This window comes from Cydia pomonella, chromosome 8 (assembly GCF_033807575.1).
Source record: "Cydia pomonella isolate Wapato2018A chromosome 8, ilCydPomo1, whole genome shotgun sequence".
NCBI classification, from domain to species: domain Eukaryota; kingdom Metazoa; phylum Arthropoda; class Insecta; order Lepidoptera; family Tortricidae; genus Cydia; species Cydia pomonella.
In genome coordinates, this window is record NC_084710.1 from 16457995 (window position 1) to 16483242 (window position 25248).

Sequence of the window (25248 nt, forward strand, 5' to 3'; positions counted from 1 at the left end):
CTGGCATTACCAAGCCATTTTGCTCAATTGAAAGTGAACTAACCCAACCTAAAACATAAAATGAAGTTTAAGTTGAACATTCCGCGTCGCATGGCACTTTCAGTCAAAAATCCGAGGGTGATAGGGCCGACATATTATGAGCGTCTACCTGCAAAATTGCGAACCGAACCATCTGACGAAGCATTTGAACGCCAATTAAGATCTTTTTAAATTGGATAATCCATTATATTCCGTAAAAGAATACATGGAAATGACATGTAATATTATGAATTGATTTTAATATATAAAAATTGTTATTTTATTCTTATATTGTAATGCCTTGTACTTTAATTTGACGATCATCACGAGATACCTAGGTATAAGTAGCCATATTGAAATATTTTCCGTAATTATTTTATTTGACATTGTGATGAATTTATTTTGCCATTGATATTTGATGATGTTTTTCCGTCTTGACATTGTATATAATAAATAGTTGACGATCAAAATGTAAATTCATATAGATTAGCTTTAAGTAATTTATATTGTGATTTAATATTATGAAAGAAATAAATCTAAATCATTGTGACAAAATAAGACTTTCATAGTCTCCAAACAATTTGCTGCCTAGTTTGTTTTGCAATGGGTGCTTAACTGTTTTTCTTTAGTCCTCGTATATCATCGACTGCCAGATTTGACTTTAATTCTCGTGATCACCTATGTTAAGCGTAAGCCATTACTTATTTCCCGTAAAACAATTTAGCGTTCACTGACCAACCGACCGAAACCTGCCTTTGTGATGCAAATCACCTTCGCACCTAGAATATATTAAACCTTTGACTCTTGTATTTAAAAATATCTTGGGTCATAATATTGACGTTACGAAATATCAGCGGGTATTGAAAGCTCTGGCCTTTGTCCCATGCTGTTACTTTTTCAAGCAAATAAATGGTTTTTAACTTTATGTTCATTTTCATGGATAATTCCAATAATATATGTATTTTCACCAGTATCCTTCCACTAGTTTGACATATTCACTAGCGACTGCGTAAACTAACACAAAATGCATCCCTCGTACTGACATTGGTGCAAGCGAGATGTATTGCGTTTGATTTGACACAGTAAAACTCATGGTAAGGGTATCTACAATTTGTTCATGAGAGCCTGGAGTCCAGTTGGCAACTAATCCCAATTTTTTATTATGTAGTCTACTAAATACTTAATTTTCTGGCTTTATACTGAATTATGTGTTGTTTACCTACCAACTGCAAACCCTAGTGTCACTTTCAGGAATAGATGTTGTGTCAATGAAGCTGGAAATAATACCCCATTAGTAACTAATGGATCTGACGCATACGACGTGCTCATGCACTACGCTTACACCAAATGCAGTAGGTACCTGTAATAGTAGGTGCTATGATAAGCTAGATATGCTGCGCCCTAAGATAACAGAGGAGGAAATGTTAATTGATAGATAACAAATGTATGCGACCACTCCTTTCACAGGTCACAAGTATCTATATCTAGTACATAAATTATAGAATTCACTGCGAAATGTGGAATTTCTCAATTTTGATTAATTGTCAAATTCTGAGTTGATCGAGATGACAAGGACATCCTGCAATTGAATTTATGTTTTACAAACTGTTTTTACGAAGAAGAAAAAGTAATATATTTTGTATGCATTAATAAACACAGTCTTTAAAAATCTTTATATTTTTGTTTGCTTGTGTCTTCTTATCCCTACCGTTTTTGTATAATGATATATTGTTGAAGTCGCTTTAAAATTAGCCATTTTACTTTAGACCTAATAATGAACATATGCAAAAACCTATTTAAAAAACATATCCAATCAAACAACAAGAAATAATTATATTGTTTTAATTGTTTTATTATAACAATGGCACAATAAAATGTTTAGCTGACTTGATTCGATGCTTACCAAGCATTTTAGGTGCCATTTGCAAATTCAACAATCAGCAAAAATATCCGATTGCCTCAGTCACACTATACGTGTCTCAGAAGGATGACTTCGTAGGTTTTCTGGTCGGTTCGGTCAGGATAAATGAGTGTCATGAAAATGAAATGAATACATAATTTGTGAAGTGCGCGTAGTATTTTATTGTTGACAAGTGACAAAATAGAACGGTAAGTGCTTTCCAATATTTATTCCCGTTTTGGTTTATAATAGAACTTAGTATAAATGGGGCTAATAACAAAAAAGGTGGCGTTCTACTAATAACAAAATTGCGGTAGTGGAGGGCTACCAGATTCCGGTATATACTGTATCGCTTTTGGTGCCAAATCTAAATGAGTAATATATTACGCTGTTTATAAGAATCCAAGAGCTTTTAACACTTTTTAGGGCAAATGTCTCAAAAAGGACCAGCCTATAACATCATCTTTTTGTATTTTTTTTTCTAGTACATAATTTTATTGGCGATGAGGCTTGGATTGAGGATTTTTTTCAGTTTTGCCCAATAAGGGGTTAAAAATGACAAGAATAGAGCTAAGCTCATAATACCTAACTAAAGTTCGTTAGTTCAACCGTAAACATGGAGGGCAAAAGATGACTTTGTAATCCTAATGTAGCTCATAGTATAAAAAAAAATTATGCAAGGATGAAATTTATAAATAGAGATAATTGTATCAAAGTATTTTAAAGGGGAGACATATACGGGGCTTATCTGAATCAGTGCCTCCGATTTTTCCTGAGATCTTTGTAACGTAAGACCCGGCATGCAAATATTGTTTTATTATCTACTTGAAAATAGTCGTAATCTAGTACTTAAGTATTCCGTTACTTTCACATTGACAAACTAGAATTCCCCACAAACTTTGCAACATTGAAATGAAGCCTGGAAACTTTGTTGGGTACGCAGCCAAACTAACTACTTCACTGTCTAAAGAAAGAAAGAAAATACATTGATTTAACGCCACAACAGATGAAATTTGAAAAAAGAAGAACATAATGGAACTACCGGTGTAATAACTTTAAGCTAGATTATAACAAAGCCATTAAAATAAACTAAATTAAAATATGACTAATACGAAAAACTCAAAATTAAATAAAAATAAATTTAAAATTAAAATCTGAACATTAAAATAAATAAATCTAAACATACATTAATACATTAATATATTTAGAGGCTTTTTGTTAATTTCATATTTATATGTTTTTAGATTTAGATTTCAATTTTAATATTAATTTTATTTATTTTTAGATTTAAACTAAGACTAAAAACCTAGTCATATTTCAGTTTTGTTTAAATTTTTAATTGATTATTTCAAATGTAAAATGTTATCTAGATATAAAACTATTTATTTAGGTACAAAACCATAAAAGTGTTACATAAAGTGTAAGGTTAGCTGAGGGAAATTCTGCCGTGAAGTACCTGAGTTTCAATAAATAAACCAATAAATAAACAAATAAATATTATAGGACATTATTACACAAATTATCTAAGTCCCACAGTAAGCTCAATAAGGCTTGTGTTGAGGGTACTTAGACAACGATATATATAATATATAAATATTTATAAATACTTAAATACATAGAAAACACCCATGTAATCATATTCTTTTCATGCTTCATCTAAACATAATTTCGGTATGCTCGCAATAGTAAAAAAGCCCCTTTGCAATACACTTAGGGCAAATTAACCGTAATGTGCCTTTACCTTCGCCGTCAAAATAGAATTTTATTATACTCACAGGTCATATTGTATCAATACCTAAAAGCTAACTCAGTTGAACGTATTCCTTTGTTTTAATTGTAGGAATATAAATTTGTGTGCCCTTATTTTGCCGACCAGTCTGGCCTAGTGTGTAATGAATGACCCTGCCTATAATCCCGGTATGAGCCGATGGTCCCGGGTTCGAATCCCGGTAAGGGCATTTATTTGTGTGATGAATACATATATTTGTTGTCATGGGTGTTTTCGACGTACATAAGTATGTATTTATCTATATAAGTATATATATCGTCGCCTAGTACCCATAGTACAAGCTTTGCTTAGTATGGGGCTAGGCCCATTGGTGTAAGATAAAAATGTTTATTTATTTATTTTATGTTGGAAAAAACTTTTGTAGTTTAGTATGATGTAATGTAGGTAAAATAAGATACAATATTTTTTATTATATATTCTCCATTGCGTACTCACCGCGTAGGTACTATTTCAAGCAGTGAAGCCGATCTGATCTAATTATTATTATGATTTGACCGTAATGAACACTAGATATATTAAAGCATGTATATTTTATGTCTTATGTCTATTTAGTATGTGCGTAAGTTTATCAATATAGCAATATTCATCTAATGTGTCGGTTACAAGTTCATTTTAGTTTAAAAGACCCTGCACCTTTCTGGTTGACTGGTAGAAAGAAAATACCTTACTTCATTAAGTCCACCAGTTGTTCTATCATGTATTGTGCAATAAAGAGCAAATAAATGAATAAAATAAAAAATTCCCACTGACGATGGGACGAAAGAGGACAGGGACGCAATGTCCATCAGTCAGTAAGCTACAGAACTTCTAAAGAACTTTTTGAATTGGTGCCACCGTCGCGTTTTTATCACCTCACCTTCCACAAAAGTAGCCAACCAAGAGCATGTTGTGGAATGAGCTAATACCTTCTGTGGCGTTTCCCTTGCGATATGCCATGGGGTTCTTTCAAGAAGCAGATATTTAGAGGGTTCTCAAAGATTGGCAATGCATAAGTGACTCCTCCGATGCTGCTTATGTCCATGGGCGGCGATGACTGCTTCCCATCAGGCAGCTCGTCCGCTCGTTTTGTACCTATTATATTAAGAAAAAACGTGGATGTATTTTTTTTTTCTAATTTACAGATGTCAAACGACACTTTAAAGTCGGAAAGAGCTTTCGAACAGTTAGGACTGCCGCCGATGGAATTAGCTGAGTCGATTGCAATTCGTAAGTAAGAATTATTTGTTGATATGGTGTTAACATTAATTTGTAACATTTGCGCTTACTTGTAAAGCATTCTGTGTACACTTGTTTTGAATTTCGTGCTAGTTTCTAAGCGATGATATGCAATTGTATGTTTCATAATATTGTACGATTTGTTAAGTGTACCCAATAAAATAAAACAAAGTGTAGGGATTATAGACTATTAAAGGTATTTTTATGTAAGTGGTCTAAACCAACAGAAACATTAGTTTAGAAATAACAACAACGATTAGTTTTAGAAATAAATAAATCATAATAAATAAATATTATATCACACAAATTGAAGTTCTATCCCACAGTAAGCTCGATAAGGCTTGTGTTGTGGGTACTTAGACAACGATATATGTAATATATAAATACTTAAATACATAGAAAACGCCCATAACTTAAAACAGATGTTTGTGCTCATTACACAAATACATTCAAATACAAGAATTTGAACCCGGGACCATCGGCTTCATAGGCAGAATCACTACCCACTAGTCCAGAGGGTTCATCAGAAATGATGTGCCACACATTAATCATTGTTAATGTTTATTTTTTATTTAGTTAACTACAGTTTGGGAGCAACGGCCTAACGGGATAATAAATAGTTAATTACATATTTTTATTCCTTATTTTGTTTGTTGGGATTATTATAGTGCTCATATAACAATGATTTAATCTTAGTCAACCCGGATTGGTTTTCAAATTATTTAAGTCTTTAGTTTTTCTCGAAGCAGATCCGCCTTTCGGCATAAAAATGGTATCTCTGGAAAAAGTACCAACATTTTGAAAGCAAAAATAGTAATTTGTTTCACAAGGGGGCAAAGATGTTCTTTAATTCTATTTTTCACCATACCAACGCAAGGAAAATATTAACTGTAGAACATTGAAAATCAAATCCAAATGAATGCTAATAAATATTTAAAATTCAAAATAGTCACTTAATATTCGAATGTTATGGACAAAATACAACGCTCTTATTAGCCAATAAAGAATAAAGTGAGCATTTACGAGCTGTTGTGGTGAAAAAAAAGTGAATAACAAAAGATTTGCACTCTTAATTTCAAGAACATATATCTTATGCCTGTGACAGTAATACAAACAAACGAATATGACGACGAAACTTTCTAGGTTTTGGGATTCGTTTTTGTTAGTTTAGCTACAATACCCTCATAATCAGAGGTTTTATTTAAACTGTTCTAGATATACATGACCTTATTGATCGTCCAGTTTATTATTTATGCTTATTTTTTTTTTAAAGCAGCAGAGCTTAATCAATCTTTAAGTTCGTTTATTTTAAAATACATAAAGAGGAAAACTTACCTTGTTCGTAATAATATTTCTCCAAATTGATTTCAGGTCGAGACGCCAACTCAGTGCAGAAATATGTCTGCTCGTTCATAATAAAACTAGTTTGCTTGATGTTATTAGTTTTATTTGCGGTAGGCGCTTATATTGTAATAGTCCGGGTGTTTCAAAGTACAGGTAATTATGAAAACGTGATTATGAAAATGTAAAAATGAAGTAAATATTGTTATATAATATGCGTGAATTTAATTTTGTACATCTGATTGTTTATAGAAAATAACCGCAACACAGAGATTGTCATCGTATCTAACCAAAAAACTACGAACATCACTGTCGAGCAAAATGATGTTGAGATTTACATCAGTTTAAAAAATAAAACAAAATACCCCAGTTTAAAGCGGAAAAGAAGAAGTGCTATTGATAACCAAGAATCCAGTCCTAATTTAAAAGAATTTGATGAAGTCACTTTTAAGAAAGCTAGAGATATCATTACAAAACAAGATACTATATGTAATAAAGATAACGCAGATGATATCTGCAAAGATCTTGTTTTAAAGTTAAAATCTATAAACGAGGAAGATAAAGATTCGTTGGACCCGGAAGCCTTTGATGACATTAAGGAAGTCACAAAGCGTGAAACACGCCCTACAACATTAAAACACTATAAGCCAAGATCAACAGCCAGTATTGCTACGGAAAGGAAAACTTTTGGAGATGTATCACATGGTCTAGTTCTTCCTGCTCCAACATCTCTTCCTTATTCCCAAAACCACCAAAATTTTGCGCCGGCGCCAATACCGTTGTTAACAAATCTGCTGAAAAATCATCCTCAACATCTAGGTATGTAAATTTGTTGATTTAGATTAATTTATTTATAATTTATTTTGTCAAGATGTTTAAGCTTTTAAATCATTTGACAGGAGGCTTCGAGATCACACCTCAACATTCTCCAGTTTACAATGTACATCAACCGCTAAGACCGAGGTACTAAAAAATATTTATCCACAATATTATTAAAAAAATCTTAACCAAAACTTATTATACCATGTGATTTGAAATATACCTTCTTATTACAGTGTTATTCAGTCACCATATCCAGAAACCCAGGATTTAAAATCAGGAGCAGAACGAGATAGTTGGCATCCTCAAGATTTAGATATATGGAGGAATTTTCTGGAACCTCGGTAAGGTATAATAATTATTGGAGCAACAAACTCGACAACGCGACGACATAAAGGGCGAATTCCCACATGTCCCCGTCCGACGAGACCGCCTCCATCCATACATGAGGCAGGGATAAACCATTCATATGAAAGAACCTATTCCCATCTGTGCCCGGCGGGGACAAATGGGAATACACCCATATGAGTATAAGGGCATCGATAATACAGAATGTAACAAGAATAATGGTTATTCATTTTCCGTTTAAGGACATAATCGGTATCTAATTTTAACTGGGGAAAAAATTAAATGTTCCTTGTTCCTTTTATACAACCTGTAAAATGAAAGGAAACGAATGGAAGAAAGCGTGCTGCTAAGGGGCTAGGCCTGCTGATTATAAAACGCATGTCGATTTTGTTGCTTCAGGCCTATAGGTTAGCGTTGATATTCACGCAATCAGTTTCACTAGATATACTATTTTTAATTATCTTAGGCCCAATATAGCGAATCCAGCAATTTCTTCAACACGAGGAACCGATTGTCCTGCCGGTTCTTTTGCATGTGCTAGTGGTGATACTTGCGTTACTGAAAAGCAATGGTGTGACGGAAAAGTAAATTGCAATGACGCTAGCGATGAGATGCAATGCAGTTGCAAGTCTAGAGTCGATGTTTCTAGACTGTGTGATGGATATTTTGACTGTCCTTTCGGGGAAGATGAAATGGGATGTGACGGTAATAAGCATTTAATACCCTGTATGAGTAAATTAGAATATCGGAATAATTTTCAAAATTATCGTTTATTTATATTACACAAAAAGCACTATAAATTCAGACAAAAATTATCAAAATGCCTTCTAAAATGTTTCATGCATGCTTGTTATACTGTTTTGTGCATTAATTTACGTTGCTCTGTAAATTATACACTTACGATGATATTTTAAGTATATAAACACTTAACATCATAAAAACGTGTTGACAAACTCGCAAAATACTCGAATTTAATGTTTTTGTAGGGTGTAGCGAAGATTCATTTAGCTGTGGCGACAACAACGTAGAAAGTGTTGCCACTTGTTTTACCAAGGAGCAAAGATGCAACAACATACGAAACTGTCCTAATCACAAAGATGAAATTGAATGTAATTTGTTAGCTCCCAGTCTGCATGAAAAACCCGTGAGTATTGTTACTTTAATAAAAACGGAAATGCTTAAAACGTATTCCTTCAACTTTGCTCCAAATAACGACTTAAGGACAACTCCATAAATGAAAAAAAAAAACCTATTTGATAGAAAAGTTAAAAAGCGAACTCGTGTTACTCCGGATCACGAAAGCGAATTTCCTTTTAAAACTTTCTGAATTTCATTGTAATGCATACGCTCATTTCAATAAAAAAGGCACCCGAATCAATGCTTCATGCGTGGGTAGAATTCAATTGAATTACTCGAAATAAATTTACTCGATGACCTATGAACTGCAAGTTTTTGTTCTTGGTTGACTGGTAAATATTGCCTTAAGGCATCAAGTCCACCATTTCTACAATTTAATATCGTGTAATAAAGTTTAAATAAATAAATTAATTAAAAGTATTAATAGAAAGTATCAGGCAAAGTTTGTTTATTTATGAACAAAAACTTTTTTAGTTATTTGCAGTTTCTAACACCGAAGGATTTCTAATGAGGAACTATAAAGGAGATTGGTACGCAGTTTGCAGAAACCCGTATGTTTTAGCTCATGATGCGTGCCGAAGGGAAACTGGTCTAATAATAAGGTAAACACAAAAACTATTTGCTATCCCTTCCAAATATTTGCTCAAATCAATTAATCGAACTTCCTTTTCTCATGAGTATACAATTAATTATTGTTGTTGTTTTAGGCCTCCATTTATACAAGTAGTTCAAGTCAATCCGTTAGCAAGGGTTAACTATTTGAACATAGGTCAGGGTGGGCTAATGCATATAAGTGGTACATGCATGAATTCCTCGGCGGTATATGTAACTTGCCCAGATCTTTTATGCGGCACGAGGGTGTTGACATCATCTCAATTACTAAGAGAGGTAAATCAAACATAGTTTTAGTGAAAAATCTAAAGTGAAGGAAGAACACTGGACAAAACATGTCTGTTTGTGGAAAATGTGACTTTAAATCTGCAGCGCTAGCAAATAACTTTAACTTCCGACTGTTAGAATATTATACCCAGAAAAATATATAAGCAAATAGCATCGTTCCAACTTTACGAGATACCTTAAAAGGTTAATAATGCTCAAATGTAACTGAAGGTGATGTGCGTGATGTTTTTTCCGTGTTCCCTTCAAACACCTTCAACTAAACCGAAATGTTATGCACCTAACGCTATGCTTTATTTTCAGGATTTATCTACAGAAAATAGATTATTTGGTCGAAACAAAAGATTGTCGTCGGTGAAAAGTTGTCCATACCATTCTACGTTCTACGGTAATCGTGTAAAAAGGCACGATGAAAACAATGCCAAGTCAAGTTTTAAGCATTTCAATTCCTTATATGAATTTGTACAAGCAAACAATATGAGCAAGGAGGGTATTAGGTACAAAAGAACACAGAGTAGAGTAGTTGGTGGGAAGGCTAGCCAGCCTACTGCTTGGCCTTGGATGGTAGCAATGTACAGAGATGGCATGTTCCATTGCGGTGGAGTCGTTATAACACAAAGTTGGGTCATGTCAGCAGCCCATTGTGTCCACAAGTAAGTCCGAACTAGTTTGCGCAACTTGCCCGACATTTATTATAGTATTGATAGTTTGGGAAAATAGTTAACCGTCGATTGTGTGTCGAAGTTAAACCAGTAAATAACATCTCTCATTATACAATCGATGTGTAAAAGGGGACCTATGAAGAGGAAAAGGGACGGCCGCTTCTCCATAAAAACGTAGTCCCCATTTTCCTCTATTTTTACATAATTTCTTGTATGGTAACCATAGCTATGCCCCTACTTTTGACTTTTTTTCGATGTTACAAGATTTTATTTAACTTGCCCTGTTAGTATGTAAGTTTGTTAGTTAGTGTGCGTCTATTAGAAGCTAAATTTGGCCCACTTTCCGATTTCCGATTAAGCTGAAAATTTGCATACAAAAATAAATGTAAGTCGGGTGACAATACAATATTAGGGCACCATCGAATTGATCTGATGATGGAGACAGGAGGTAGCCAAATGAACTCTGTAATGAAACAACGCAACCTAATTGTATTTGGGGGTTTTAGAATTGTCTCAATGAGTATTATTTACTTATAATAAGAAAAGTATAATCAGCGATAAGAGCTTGTACAATTGTTTTTACCAAAAACTTATTTAATTATTGTAAAAATTAGGAGCGTAAAATAGATTCATAAAAAAATAATGCTCTCAATTCATATAATTATTAAAAATTAGTCTTTATTATCTTAATCTTTATCGGTTTATCTGTGGTTGATATACCTACAGAAAATTTTGTCAAAATATTTTCAATAATGTTAATAGAAAGGAAAATTAGGACTACGTGTGTATGAAAAGGTGATTTCGAGTGGGTCCTTCTCTTTCGTCTTAAGGGATTTAGTTCACTTGTACACATGAACAGCGATTTATAGCAGTCTCGAAAATATCATCTTTTTTATTTTTTCTTTACTGTACATGATCGAATGATTACTTAAGATGTCGTCCTAATACAACGCGGCAATTTTAATAATATAAAACATTTTAATTCACTGCAATTTCTAAGATGTAAGAAATCGGACCAAAAATAATTACACACTATTGATTTCAGATTTTGGGAACACTACTACGAAGTGGAAGTCGGCATGCTTCGCCGCTTCTCATTTTCACCCCAGGAGCAGAACCATCGCGTCAGCCATATCATCGTAAATCACAAATACGACCGTGTTGATATGAAGAACGACTTGTCATTACTAAAAGTAGAGCCGGCTATGTTGTTTAGCCGATGGGTTCGTCCGATTTGCCTGCCGGGACCGGAAACTGCAGGACCGGAGTGGCTGTGGGGACCGCCGCCGAAGACGCTTTGCACGGCGGTGGGATGGGGAGCAACGGTTGAACATGGGCCCGATCGTGAGTATACTCGTATGCTGGTCTATAAAGGAGTGTTCATTAGAATCAGAGGGCCTACCACGAATCACGTTTGACGTGTTGTCTCCCTGTCACACTTACTTACGAATTTACAAGTGCGACATAGGTTTCTCTGGTTTTTGAGACGTAAGTAGATAATCACCAGCCTTCTTGTTGTACCTACCGAAAAGGAGGACACATAAATTTCACATTTACCAAATGATCAATATTATTATCCCTGTTTCATGTAAAAAAAAATAGAAAACACTCTTTTAAAGCATGTTGTTAAAACAACAGATATAATGCAATGAAAAATGAATTGATACATATTTTACATTTTTGTACAAATAACAATAACTAACTAAGCTAATAATTGAACTCAATTATTTTCACTTAGATCAAACATCAAGTGGTACTCTTAAGATTTTTTTTTAATTGGATGTATTTATATTTTACAACCGAGTTACGCAATGTTCATAATGTTCAACTTCCATTATAAAAAATATATTCACTCAAAATTCGTGCATGAATGTGCATCTTATAGCATACTTGCATAGTCGTCGTTAATATTCGCATCATTTTAAACATTTGCATCGACATTAATGTTCGCATCAAATGAAGCGAATATTTTGTGAATGCGAATGTGCGCAGGTCGGGTCCTGTCTGGTCGTCTCGCGAAGGACAGTGTGCGCAAACTGTTTTCAAGTAATATACCTAATGCATTTTGACCAGTAGACAGCATTTTTCATAACTTTATAACACCCCGGTCAAGGTAACTTGTGTTTTATGTACTAACAGATTTTTTTTTCTAATTAGTAATGATAATAACATCTACATATTCCCTAACATATTTGTATTCGCGTTCAGACATTCGCATCCTGGACATTCGGATTTGCATTCGCTAATGTGAAGAATGCGACAACCGTGACATCCCTGGTCCTTATTATTGTTTGCCAGAAATTATGTTCTACAGATTTACCTATAAGTATAATAATATTACAGCTGATCATATGAGGGAAGTGGAAGTTCCGGTATGGGAAAAATGCAAACATCGCGAAGATAGAGCTGGAAAAGAAATATGTGCGGGACTTAGCGAAGGGGGAAAGGATGCTTGTCAGGTTGGTTTGGTATATTTTTTGTTTTGTTTTTCATTCCATTCGCCTCAATTTAAATCGCGATACTGACGTTTTCAGGGCAAGAGTTACATTACCGCTAGTCAATAAGGTTGCTTTCTAACTAAATATTATTTATGTCAGTAGCGCTTTATCTCTAGACTCGATCTTAAGCAACTTGTATGTCAAATCGGTGCAAATTATATTTCACCAACCATTTGTTTGAAAACGGCACTTTTTGCACGCGATTAAATTTACGCTTATGAACGCTTTTAAATAAAAACCCATAAAAATTTTCGTTTTCTGGTTATTCTTCTAACTTTTTAATTAAAAGGGTACCTTACTACAATGATCAAGTCATACGGCATTCAGCTAGTTCACTTTAAATTATGACCGACCTTCACTATTCAAAGCTTAAACTGATTGTCGTGTAATCCAGGGCGATAGCGGGGGACCACTTCTGTGCAGAAACCCTCAGAATTCGCAACAATGGTACATTGCCGGGATCGTAAGTCATGGAGACGGCTGTGCTCGTAAAGATGAGCCCGGGGTTTATACTCGGGTCAGTCTTTTTGTAGAATGGATTAGATTTCATATTTGTAAGTATAATATCCAGTATATTTTATTTAATAAAATGTGGTAGACCTACCTAAGTACCCTACGTAAGATGGTTAATACGAATTTATTATGTTTTTTTTAAAGATTCAGATATATTTATTTCCCAATAGTAATGCACAATTTTCATTAATACAAAAACAAATTATGCACATTTAACGAGATCGTCAAAGTAGGTACAAAAGGTAGGTACACATTTTAAACTAATATTTACAGTATTTTACAAATATAGAAACATTTAAAAAAGCTATTTAAGTAAAACTAAGTTGAGGTAGGCTCTCTTCTACATTTAAAAAAACCAGAAAAATATTGTTTCGTCATTTTACGTTACTTGAAGTAATTTTTAGTAATCTTGTGGAAGTCGACAAACGACTTACTTAATATGCTTCAATTAATTTGGCCTAATAACAGAACTTATATGTATTTATATACTTACTCATAATATTAAAGTACTTAAGTAGTTTGTTAATAAATTTATGGGCTCACTTTTTAAAATAATGCTCGGATCGGGCATGTAAGCATCTCTATCACAATATATATAATATATATTATAATGTTTGTGAAGTCTGAGCACCTACTCACTTTAGTTCTATCCCCGTAATTATTGTTTTATTAACTTTGGCGATTTGGCCGTGTAATAAATTCCATTGCCATAGAGTAAGTAGATATATAAGTCTTAATATCTCCCAGGCTTAAAGATTTCAGCAATAAGTAGGTACATTAATTTATACATTCATTAATTTAATTATTTTTCAGTTTCAAAAACACTTCCTAAAATTCAACCTAAAACAGAATGTCCCGGCTTTAAATGCATAACTGGAATATTTAAATGTCTTCCAAACAAACGAGTATGTGATAAGATTATTGACTGCTTAGGAGGAGAAGACGAAGCTGATTGTGCTTCTATGAGATCTGCAGATAAGTCAAAGGAAATAAATGACAATTCTGTAGCCAATACCATTATTGCTTCTAAGGATGTAAAAAAACAAAGACAATCAAATGACACGGCGCAAGAAGGCAATGATTTTACTAATGATCTGCCTTTTGCGTCGACTGTCGAAATACCTAAAAGTTCAGAATCAGATAGCAACGAGGATGATTCTCATGAAAATATGACGGAAGATCCTACTAGCGCACCTCTTAATACCAACGGTGAAGTAAGTCGTGGTGATACTACATCGGCGTCTCAAGAATCTGTTATGAGGTCAATAAATAGCGACGATTTAATGTATGAAAAAAATCGCAAGTTTAGAGAATCCGACATGCCAGAAGATCTGCCTTTTACAAATACACCTACTGAAATGGACTCTTCTACTAGTATTTCAACTTTCGCAATTGAAGATGAATTTAATCAAATCGAAGAAACAACATTGGCTTCGCGAATCGAAAACAAAGAGATACCGGAATTACCTACTACGGATAAAACGGTAGATATAAATACTACTACTGAGTCAAATGCCACTCCAATCAATGATGAAGAAAAAAGAGTAGAATCCAAATTACTAGATGTTTCAAAACCTAACATGACTACCAATATGGTAAACAATACTACTCTTATTAAGTCTAATCTAAATATACCAAACGAAGAAAAAAAACTTAATAATTCTATATTACGTCCACAAAATTTAAGTACTCCAATATTTTCTACCAGTAATACTGAATCGCCTGGAAGAGAACTTCCTGATGCCATAGTAGAAAAAATTGAAGATATTATTTCGTCTGAATTTCATGCAATGAAAATAAAGAAAAAGCTAATAACTCCAAAAGAATACAAATGTCGTAGGTAAGTTATTATTAAGAACTTTTTAAAATATATTATCTTGAAATCAATAGTTTAAATGCTAAAATGTATTGATAGTATTTCACAGCATATTCCATACCATCAACGTTGTGATCATAAAGCTGACTGCGAAGATGGCACAGATGAACTAGAATGCTCATGTGTTGATTATCTACGGGCATTCGATGATAAATTAATATGTGATGGAGTATATGACTGTTTAGACGGAGCAGATGAAATAGATTGCTGTAAGTTAAATAAACTGAATTGACTTACTAAACTATATTTTTTAATGGAATCAGACCTAAAACAGCTTCTTAATTATCATTTTAGATGGGTGCGATAAAGATCATTTTCTGTGCCACCATAGTACAATTTGTCTTCCTTCAAAATACGTATGCGATGGGAAACCACAGTGTCCATTCGGAGAAGATGAACAAAATTGCTGTAAGTATCTCATAAAAATTACCTATTAAAAGTTCGTTAAACTTAAGTTCTCGTGATGCGGATTTCAAAAATTATGATGAATTTAAAATGCAACATGGCGACCATTTACTTCTTCGTAAAAGCCGCCATGGGCTCAAGGGTGTTGTTTTCTAGGTTGTAGAGGGTATAGACATCGAACATTATAACCTGAGTAGATTACAAGGTGGCGGGCTTGTACCTTTGGGTAAAAGTCGTCCTGATTATCGTCTTTTTAGGTTATCGGGAGTACGGATTTCAAAAAAGTAATGCAAATGGCATCCAAGATTACTGATAATATATGTACTTTCAAAATTACTGTTTCTGTATTGAGGTGTGTAATAAAGAGTATTTGTATTGTATTGTACTTTTTTTTGTAAAATCGTCATAGATACCATTTTTTTTAAGTTAAAGGGGTGCGGTTTTTGAAAATTATGACATTAATTGACTATCACCGGATCCGCTAGTATTTAATAAAAAAAAACCGACTTCACAAAACAGTTAAAAAATGGGATCGTTTTATTGTCTCCGTCAGCAGTTTCACTTTGCCAAATGGTCTTCTCAGCGGTTTATTTTAATAAGAAAACGTCCAAATTACTAGGTTCAGGTTATTGGCGTTATTTAAAAACACCCATCAAATCTAACAAGCCCTTAAATAATCGCGTCTCCTAATCATCCTTCTATATTAACGTTTGTGTTTGTTAGAAAGTGACAAAATTTAACAAAGGTATGCTGAGTATTATGAATAAGTCGGTTATTTATTAAAAAAATATTTTTTACCAATAATATTACTTTAGTTCCATCAATTTCCCCATAAACATACAAAAAAAAAATTTTTTGACATACTGAGAAGTTGGTTAATAATTTAGTAACACAATTAGTAGTTTATTGTTACAACTTAGTAACACGGATTTCTAGAAAATAAAATTAGATTCATTATAATACAATCTAAAATTAATTAAATAAGTAGATACATATTAAATAGTATAACAATTAAACTAACATATTAAACCCAATTACAAAAAGAATACCCCTTCCAACAGGTTGGCCTGCGGCACAGACCTAAATAATATTTTTAAAAAATATCAGAATTTTGGGAAGATTTCGTGCCTCCAAAATTTGACGTATAATCTATAAATATTATAAGTTTCCTTTAGTAATTTTTTTTCTTACATGAAATTGTTTATTTATATAAATATAAACGTAAAATATTAAAACACATACAATACAATCCAAAATACATATAAATAAATTTTACGTATAGAAACCAAACCATACCCATATTATAAATAATATTATGCTTTCAGATACACTTTCGAATGGTCAAAACGTAATATCCGATTTTGATGGAAGCCCTGTGATCAATCTCGAAGGATATCTAACAAGAAAACAGAAAAACGATTGGCATATTTTGTGCGAAGACAATTTATCAATAGAACAACAAGAACTCGAAGCAAACCATGCATGCCGATATTTAGGTTTTAGGTAGGTTTATAAAGAATAAGTATTAATAAGCATATAAAATTGTTTAATAAAAAAATAGTAATAAGTATTTTAAAACAATTAGCCAAATTTCGTTTTAGTTATATTAATATGAATAATTTATTTTCAGCTCCGCTAATAGATACCAGCCGAAATATATTAACATTAAAGAAAATTCCAAATTGCGATCAACGAGTAACGAAAGAAAAAAACGTAACTCTTTAGAAAAATCGCCTATTCAATTTATGTACCGGCAAAGTAATGTTGAAAACGAAACAGCTAGACATCTAGTTATCAAAGAACCTCAAGTTATAAAAGAACACTGCGTACCAAATATAACAAAACTCTGTATGTCACTGTACGTTTTTTGTGACTCTTCACTGGTTGACAACCTCGTAGACAACTCTCAAGAACTTCAATTAGTCCGATCAGCCAACCCCGTTGCAAAACAAATGTGGCCGTGGATAGCAAAAATTTATGCAGACGGATACTATAAGTGCACGGGAATTTTACTGGATCTATCATGGGTATTAGTAAGCCACTCGTGTTTGTGGGATTCAATGTAAGTTGCATTAATATTTATAGTCGGATTATAACTTTGCGAGCCACGTCAGGACTCACGATCACAACTAGCTAGAGGTGTTATCGAAGATGCACACCACTTCTGCAGTAAAATACTAATCATTTATTTTCTACAATTTGCATAATAGTAATATTCATTAATATCCCTGCATTTGAAAAAAAAACTTATAAAATTTGTTAAAAATTAAACTTCCGATTTAATTCCCAATGAAACGCTGCTTCCGCATCTCATTGTTCCATTGCCGACGGAAATATTATTTTTTCAAGGATGTCCACAGAAATGCAGCGTAGAATTGCAGTCGTTATTTAAAATTTTACTTTTAATTCGCTTACCTATCGTCTTCATAAGGCCAAATTTTATTGATAAATATCTTTTTTTTCAGCTTAGGACATCACTATGTTACAGCTGTATTGGGATCACCTAGAACTTTAAGATCAAGTCCAGGTCCCTATGAACAAGTTCACAAAATTAATGGGAAAGTAGAATTATATCATATTCGATCCACACTCCTACACTTGACAGAACCTGCAAAATACTCAAGCTTGGTGAAACCTATGACACTTCCATCAATGTAAGTATGGGAATTTAAACACAATGAAGATAATAAATATGTATAGATGTATTCATATGGTATATTTTTTCCAGCAATGAACTTGAAGAAGAGGGTAAACACTCAATATGTGTCGCTGTAGGTCAAGATGATAATAACAATACTATTAGCATCTTTCTAGAAGAGACAAGTAAAAACTGCTCGGCTCAATACAGGTGTTTTGTTCGCGATATGAAAACCGAAATATGTCCGGTAAGTTCCTTTTCACCAGGTGATTGTCATTGACCTGTCACCATGGCCCAACCATTTTAAGATGACCAGTCGCATAAGTTTCTTAACATTTGAACCGCTTAGAATTTTTTATCGAGCGTGCTCGTGCCGCCGCTGGGATGAAGTTTTGTCTTATTTATCAGACTTCATCCAAATGAGTTGTATATTGTATGTCTTATTAATATCAGACTTGACTTCTTCCTCCTCGCGTTGTCCTGGCATTTTTGCAACGGCTCATGGGAGCTTGGGGTTCGCTTGGAAACTAATCCCTAGAGTCCCTTATTTATATCAAACTACGGGCGGGCAAAATGTTAAAGGTTTTATTTAGGTAAAACAAACCAAGGTAGTTACCTACCTAAAAAATTCAAATAAAATAGTAATTTGAACTACATAACTGTTAAATTTGGCTAATTTTAAAATATAAATGCTTACATATTTCAGGAAGGTATGGCCATACATCGTCAATGGGCGGGACTTATAAGTTGTCATTCGGAACACGGCTGGCGTCCCGTAGCAACATTTGTAGACGATCGAGGAGAATGCGGACTGGGAGACAGAATTTTAGCAAGCGATTTACAAAATCTGAGACACGAACTTAAAGTTAACTTTGGTGTGTATTTATGTTAGTAATTTCATTTTGTTATAAGCAAAATAGTAAAAAGATTCAGTGAGATGGAGTTCGATTGGTAAAATTTACGATTCATTTTTCTATTGAGTAAATCATTCAAATAATCATAGCTCGATTATATTATCTCTATGATAATATTTGCTTTGCCTTTATCCTCATACCTAAGTGATTTTGTCCAAATCAGCAAAGTTCAACGCAACTGAAACTGACGCCGAAGAGTGTCATGGGCAACGCTGCAGCCGCGGGCAGTGCATAGATTTGAAGCAAGTGTGCGACGGGGTGAAGGACTGCGCGGATGCCGCGGATGAGTCGGCGGGGGCTTGTGAGAGAAAACTGCGGATTTGCAGGAACGACCCGTATCTTGGCGGATGCGGTAAGTTGTAAAGTTAAAAAAATATCAACTTTATAAATTTATGATACATCTTATTAGCACGATAATTTTTTTTGTAACAAATCAGGCATCATTATTCAAAATAGTGACATTTTGCACTAATACATAAAAAATGGTTTGTTTTTATACATTTTCGTCTTGAAATGGTGAGTAGATAAACAATATTTGCATATAATTATGTATTAAAAGTATTAAAAAACAGTCGTTTTAAAAAACGAAATCGAGTACCCGTTTAACCGCTTGAAAGAGCTTCCTTTCTCGAAAGTCTAATGGGAGACAGAGAGTACTTTCGGTTTCTAGTTACTGACTTTTTTCTAGAATGCAAGACCGGCGAATTGAAGTGCAACAACGGCCGATGCGTATCCAAGGAGTTATTCAAGGATGGCGAGGACAACTGTGGAGACGGCACCGACGAGCCGGGTCAGACGATCTGCTCCGACTATTTGTCGATGGTCATGCCATCGCGGCTGTGCGACGGCATCCTACACTGCCACGACAGGAGCGACGAGGATCCCAAGTTCTGTAAATGTCATTCGAAGGAGAATCACAGGTGAGTTTTTTATTGGATAGGCGAAGTGCATGTCTTAAAAATTGAGGTTTAGAATAAATGCATCGTCATTCATTTGTCGTTTTGAGATTATATTGTTTTAAATCGCAAAAAAAACTAGCTACCATTGACATATATCAGAGCTGCTAGTGTAAATTTATTCGATTTCGTAACGTGACGTACGCTTTGCGTTAAGTCTCATTTTGTATGGGATTTAGAAACAGCGCGCCAAGCGGAACGTTTTGGAAACTCAAAATCCCATACAAAATGAGACTTCACGCAAACGCGTACGTCACGTTACGCCATCGAATAAATTTACACTGGGGGTACTGTTCGTATCACGCGCGCGATTGGTTGCAACTCGCAACTAGTTTCGTTAGTCTGCACGATTGGCTCAAATTCGTGAGTGACACCACTGAACAAGCACCATTCTTAGTGCCCGCAAGGCCCGTCCTTAGATATATGTAAATGCTAGGGTACACTTTAATTTCACACTTGAACGAAGTACCTACTACAAAAGCAGTACATAACTAACAATTGATTAATATTATATCCCTATTTTTGATACAAGTAGATTTCAATGGTTGTGGTTACCTGACGGTGTTGGACTAAATACGAAGTCAGAAATTTCTATTTAAATAGATACAGCCAAATCAGCAAACCTAATTAAACACTATGAAAAAACCCATCTCATTTTATTTACCAAAATATTCATTCTTGCGAGTATTCATCCCATTCATCAACTTATACCTAAATTAATTACGATAAAATAAAAATAAAATGACAAAAGCATATACTCTGAGAGCAAAGATTAAACTGGCGAGATCAAAGCTATTTTTACAATTTGCATGAAGCTACAAACACAATAGACCACCCTTAGTCCAATCTGTATTCAGCAGCTGTACGCACTTTCCTTAAAACAATAACCAATTTCCTTAAAAAATATATTAACTGAATTAATCCTCACTGAATATTACAATCGCTAAAGAGGGCGATTCGAACTTAGTACAGTCGGACAAAGCTAACCTTTCATGGAATTTACAATAACAAAGTGAGGTAATTTCATCAATATAATGTCAAGTTTATATGAAAATATGACGTTTATTATGACACTCTTACACTTTGTTCTGTTCAACTCGGTGCAGAGTTAACTTAGACAGACTCTTATTTGGCTATGAAACGGTTTTATCTGGTTTAAGAAATATCATTGTTGACAGCTTGTCATCATATCCATAAACGTCTCATAATAAGAATGAACTATCTGAATACGCCTCAAAATTACTATTGGTCACTTTTACGGCTTATCAAATGAGCGGATTTCCGAGAAGTCTGTATTTTATTTCCTTGTGATTCCAGCAGTTGGATGGACTTTAATGCCTCGTATAAATAGAATCGTTTGCAAAACATTGATCTAGAGGAAACGATAAAAAAAAACCTCATTGTGCATGTGGCTACCGTTCTTAAATCTATCATCAGAACGATATCTAACCTTCAAGGAGTTTCATGATAAATATTTTCTTAAGCTCTTTCGCTATAAAATTTTACAACACGTTTAAAACCGGAGCGGCCAAGGCGTTCACAAAAATATAAAGTTAATATGAACACGTCTCTATTGTCAAGGCATTAAAGTGCCTGATCAGATATTTTTGAGCACCTTGGTCGCTCCAATATATCTGAAGGCGACTACCAACTGTACAAAAAGATTATTAGTCCATCTTTTATTGAAAACGGATCCACATCCAGAAAAAGGTTCGAACCTTTCTTTCAAATTGTGAAAAGTATATACTCGTACAGAACGTACGTAAGATCTTTAATTATTTTCGCATTTCAATCGCCAACTTTGACAATTTATTATCGAGATTGAAGGATCCCTGTTCTTCCATAATTACATCACACTGTGAATGATTTTCAATGTTGCTATACAGATTCTTGTCACTAGTATATTCGATAAAATCTCGTACACGTTATACGGAAAATATTACGTCGTATGAACGCCTTAGTGCTCATAATGAAGTCAATTGGTTCCTGCAAACCCATTAGCGACTGTTGAAGTGGCAAGAGGAAATAACAACTGACCCCCTTTTCAAATTTGAGAATTTTAGGTAAATATCTCCGTCGCTATGACGGCTCCTAAAATTAGTGCGATAAGGACGACTGCAGCTTAGGCAAAACTTCCTGCGTAAAAATCCCAGAAATCGAGTTTTTGTTCTCGACATTTCCTTCCTTGAAAACTTATCCAATCGTAACGAAATTTTCGGAACGGAATGAGAAATGAATGATCTGTGTCTGACTGTTTTCATTTTTGCGTTTATTATTGCCGATTTTGTATGTTAAGCGTCTGTTTACGGCGCTTTATTTGGCCATTTTTAGCGCTTTTTAAATAACCTAGTCTTATAAAAACAAGAATATCAAAAATGCTAAAATTACACACACAGGTAATAGTAATATTGAACTCTTATAGAAATATTCATCTAGGGCCAAAATCCAGAGAGAAAAATGTCGAGAACGTTTGTATGAAAAAAATACCACTAATGTTTCCCCTGAATAAATAGGATGTTATAAACAATTTATCGAGTACCTATAATTTTCTAAGTAAATATATGTTTTATAAATAAAATGTATTGCAGGTGTGGGGCAAGTTCAAACGGCAAAGTGGAATATTGTGTGGCCCACGACATGGTGTGTGACGGAGTACGAGACTGCCCCAACGGAGAGGACGAGATGTCTTGTCTCGGTCTAACTGCTCAGGCTTTTGCCCCGTAAGTTTTTTTAAAATTAAAAATTAAATACATAAATTAATTTGCATTTATATAATCATTTTATTTACAATAACAATATACATAATAAATAAATAAATAAATATTATAGGACGTTATTACACAAATTGACTAAGTCCCACAGTAAGCTCAATAAGGCTTGTGTCGAGGGTACTTAGACAACGATATATATAATATATAAATATTTATAAATACTTAAATACATAGAAAGTACCCATGACTCAGGAACAAATATCCATGCTCATCACACGAATAAATGCCCTTACCAGGATTTGAACTCGGGACCATCAGCTTCGTAGGCAGGGTCACTACCCACTAGGCCAAACTGGTTGTCGAATTTGCAACTAAACTCATGGCATCGAAATCGGCCAGAGATTTGTAGAATAAAAAACTCAGTTAATATATACCATTCACGTATTTACATTGTACCTATCTATGCTTCGGAATTTTTGTTTTGTGATTATTGAAGCTGATGCTATTATTAAACCATATTCAAAACTGACGGACCGATTCGAACGATAAAGTACGTCAAATATTAGGTCCAGATACGATATAGATCAGATATCTCAGTGTCAAAAGTGACGTTATTGTTTGAAAAATAAAAAGTTCGTATCAGGCCCTAAGTAAATTTCAATGACGCAATGGTAAAAATATTGGCTTAACTTCTAGAGTAGAATTCATTTATAATGGGCGCTATCCGATGAAGAAAATTCTGCGCACACACTTTGAACCATACAGAAAGCTTGTACGAGTATGAATTAGCGTTGTTACATTAATAGGGAATCCTCTTGTTACAGGAAGGGCACAGGCATAGTGACAGTTTTGTCACACGGTGTGTGGCACGCGAAATGCTACGACAGACCAACACACACTCGCCTAGAACTAGAAAACATCTGCAGAGAACTAAACTACTTCAGTGGCCACGCGAAACAACTAAAAATGCCAGAAAACCACGAATACAACCTACACACGAACATTGTTTTAGAACCTTTTAATGAACTTGTACTTAATAATAAGACTAGAATCAAAATGCGAAATACTGATGCTCCTATTGCCAGAGCTATAATGGATAATATTGGCAACAAGTGTTATTTGCTCAATATAGAATGTCGTTAAATTAAAATGTGACTAGTACAAACTACTTCCTTTGGGGTGATAGCTGATAGCAATAGAAAGAAGTTGGACCTCGTGCTTGTAGTCTCAGTGCTACATTCTAGTGACTTGGTTGATTTGCCGATGTGCACAATGTTAGGATAGCTCTATTTATTTATTGCAATTTTACGCGTAAGGAAAAATAACAGAATCCATATTATAAAGATATGACCAGTTTTTAGTTTTAGTTACTCCGATAATAAATTATTATTGCATATAACAACTATTTTTATTTCCTTCTCGTAACCTTCCGCAACTTACTTCACATCTCTTGGGAATGTAATTTATATGTGCTATATACCTATAGACTTTTTTATGCTGTTTTCCAGTTGTATGGTAATTTATAACGTTATAAACGATATTTTCTTTTTGTTTTCATGTCACATTATTTACTTATTTTACGCTGTTAAATAAAACTATGAGGCATCGATATCTCAAATCTTGAAAACGAAAGGTTAACAGTAACAAAATCAAAATTACGGTTGGATATGAACGATGTCTTTACTACGCAACGTTATAATAACGTGCTTTTGCTACAGGTTATACTTGACGAATTGTAATATGTCCTGATTTGTCAATGGTCATAAAACTTTATCTTTACGAATAAAGAGGTGTGAATTGCTTTGCCGCACGCCCCAATCCATATAGTGGGAATAACTAGTTATGATACTTGATTTTTTTGGGATAATATCGACACTTTATTAGGTAATTTTTTTTGACATATATCGTATTTACTTTGAAATTAATGTTTCATCTTCTTCTTTTTAAAAAAAATAATAGACTACGAATTGAAAAGTTGAAATACTAGGAAAACTTATAAATTAAAATATAGAAAAGTAATTGAGACCAAGATTGCTAAGCTCAAGTATACTTCGCCTACTAATTGTTTTAAAGTCAGGCCAAGTTAAGTTGGCAGCGATTTTGATAGCCAAGCCTGTGCAAGTGTTAAGTAAACGTAATAATTTCATAGAAGTTTGACGTCTAAAATAACACTTGCACTGCACTGCCAAAATCGCTGCTAATTTATCTTGGTCTGACTCTATTGTCTTTTACAATTAGCGATATCATTCATCGGTGCCAGTTTGTCGACCATGGGCGCGATTATTTTCATTAGAAAATGTATGAAAAACGGAGAAATGCTATATTTCAAATAGGTACGAGCGATTAAAGTTGGGAATCTAGTGGTTTTCAATTATAATAGTAGAATTTTAATTCCTAGTAGGTGGAGATATTATGAAAGGTAAAACACGAAATCAAACGATGGATCATAAATAATACCAAAGCTAGTTGAATTACTATTGGTAGTGACATCTAGTGGTTATAGCTGTTAAGAGCAGACACGTGAATGGACACTTAATCATAAAAGGTTGCAGGTTGTAAATCAACGAGAAAGAAAAATATGTGGTTGTAGTTCGTTCGTTTATAGATAGAT

The 25248-nt window shown here is 33.9% G+C and overlaps 1 protein-coding gene across 1 annotated transcript; it reads left to right on the plus strand.

The window, feature by feature from the left end:
* The first annotated feature begins 1969 nt into the window (after positions 1 to 1969).
* On the plus strand, positions 1970 to 24039 carry LOC133520701 (serine protease nudel). The gene is made up of 26 exons (XM_061855314.1): positions 1970 to 2127; positions 4829 to 4913; positions 6294 to 6419; positions 6516 to 7082; positions 7163 to 7226; positions 7319 to 7426; positions 7897 to 8135; positions 8417 to 8574; positions 9042 to 9169; positions 9275 to 9455; positions 9768 to 10117; positions 11172 to 11470; positions 12470 to 12585; positions 13019 to 13178; positions 13951 to 14977; positions 15053 to 15222; positions 15308 to 15421; positions 16744 to 16921; positions 17049 to 17480; positions 17884 to 18072; positions 18147 to 18303; positions 18763 to 18931; positions 19134 to 19322; positions 19659 to 19890; positions 22515 to 22646; positions 23462 to 24039. The coding sequence occupies exons 2-26, from the start codon at positions 4829 to 4831 to the stop codon at positions 23778 to 23780; spliced, it is 5889 nt and encodes a 1962-aa protein (XP_061711298.1). The 5' UTR covers positions 1970 to 2127; the 3' UTR covers positions 23781 to 24039.
* The last annotated feature ends 1209 nt before the right edge of the window (positions 24040 to 25248 follow it).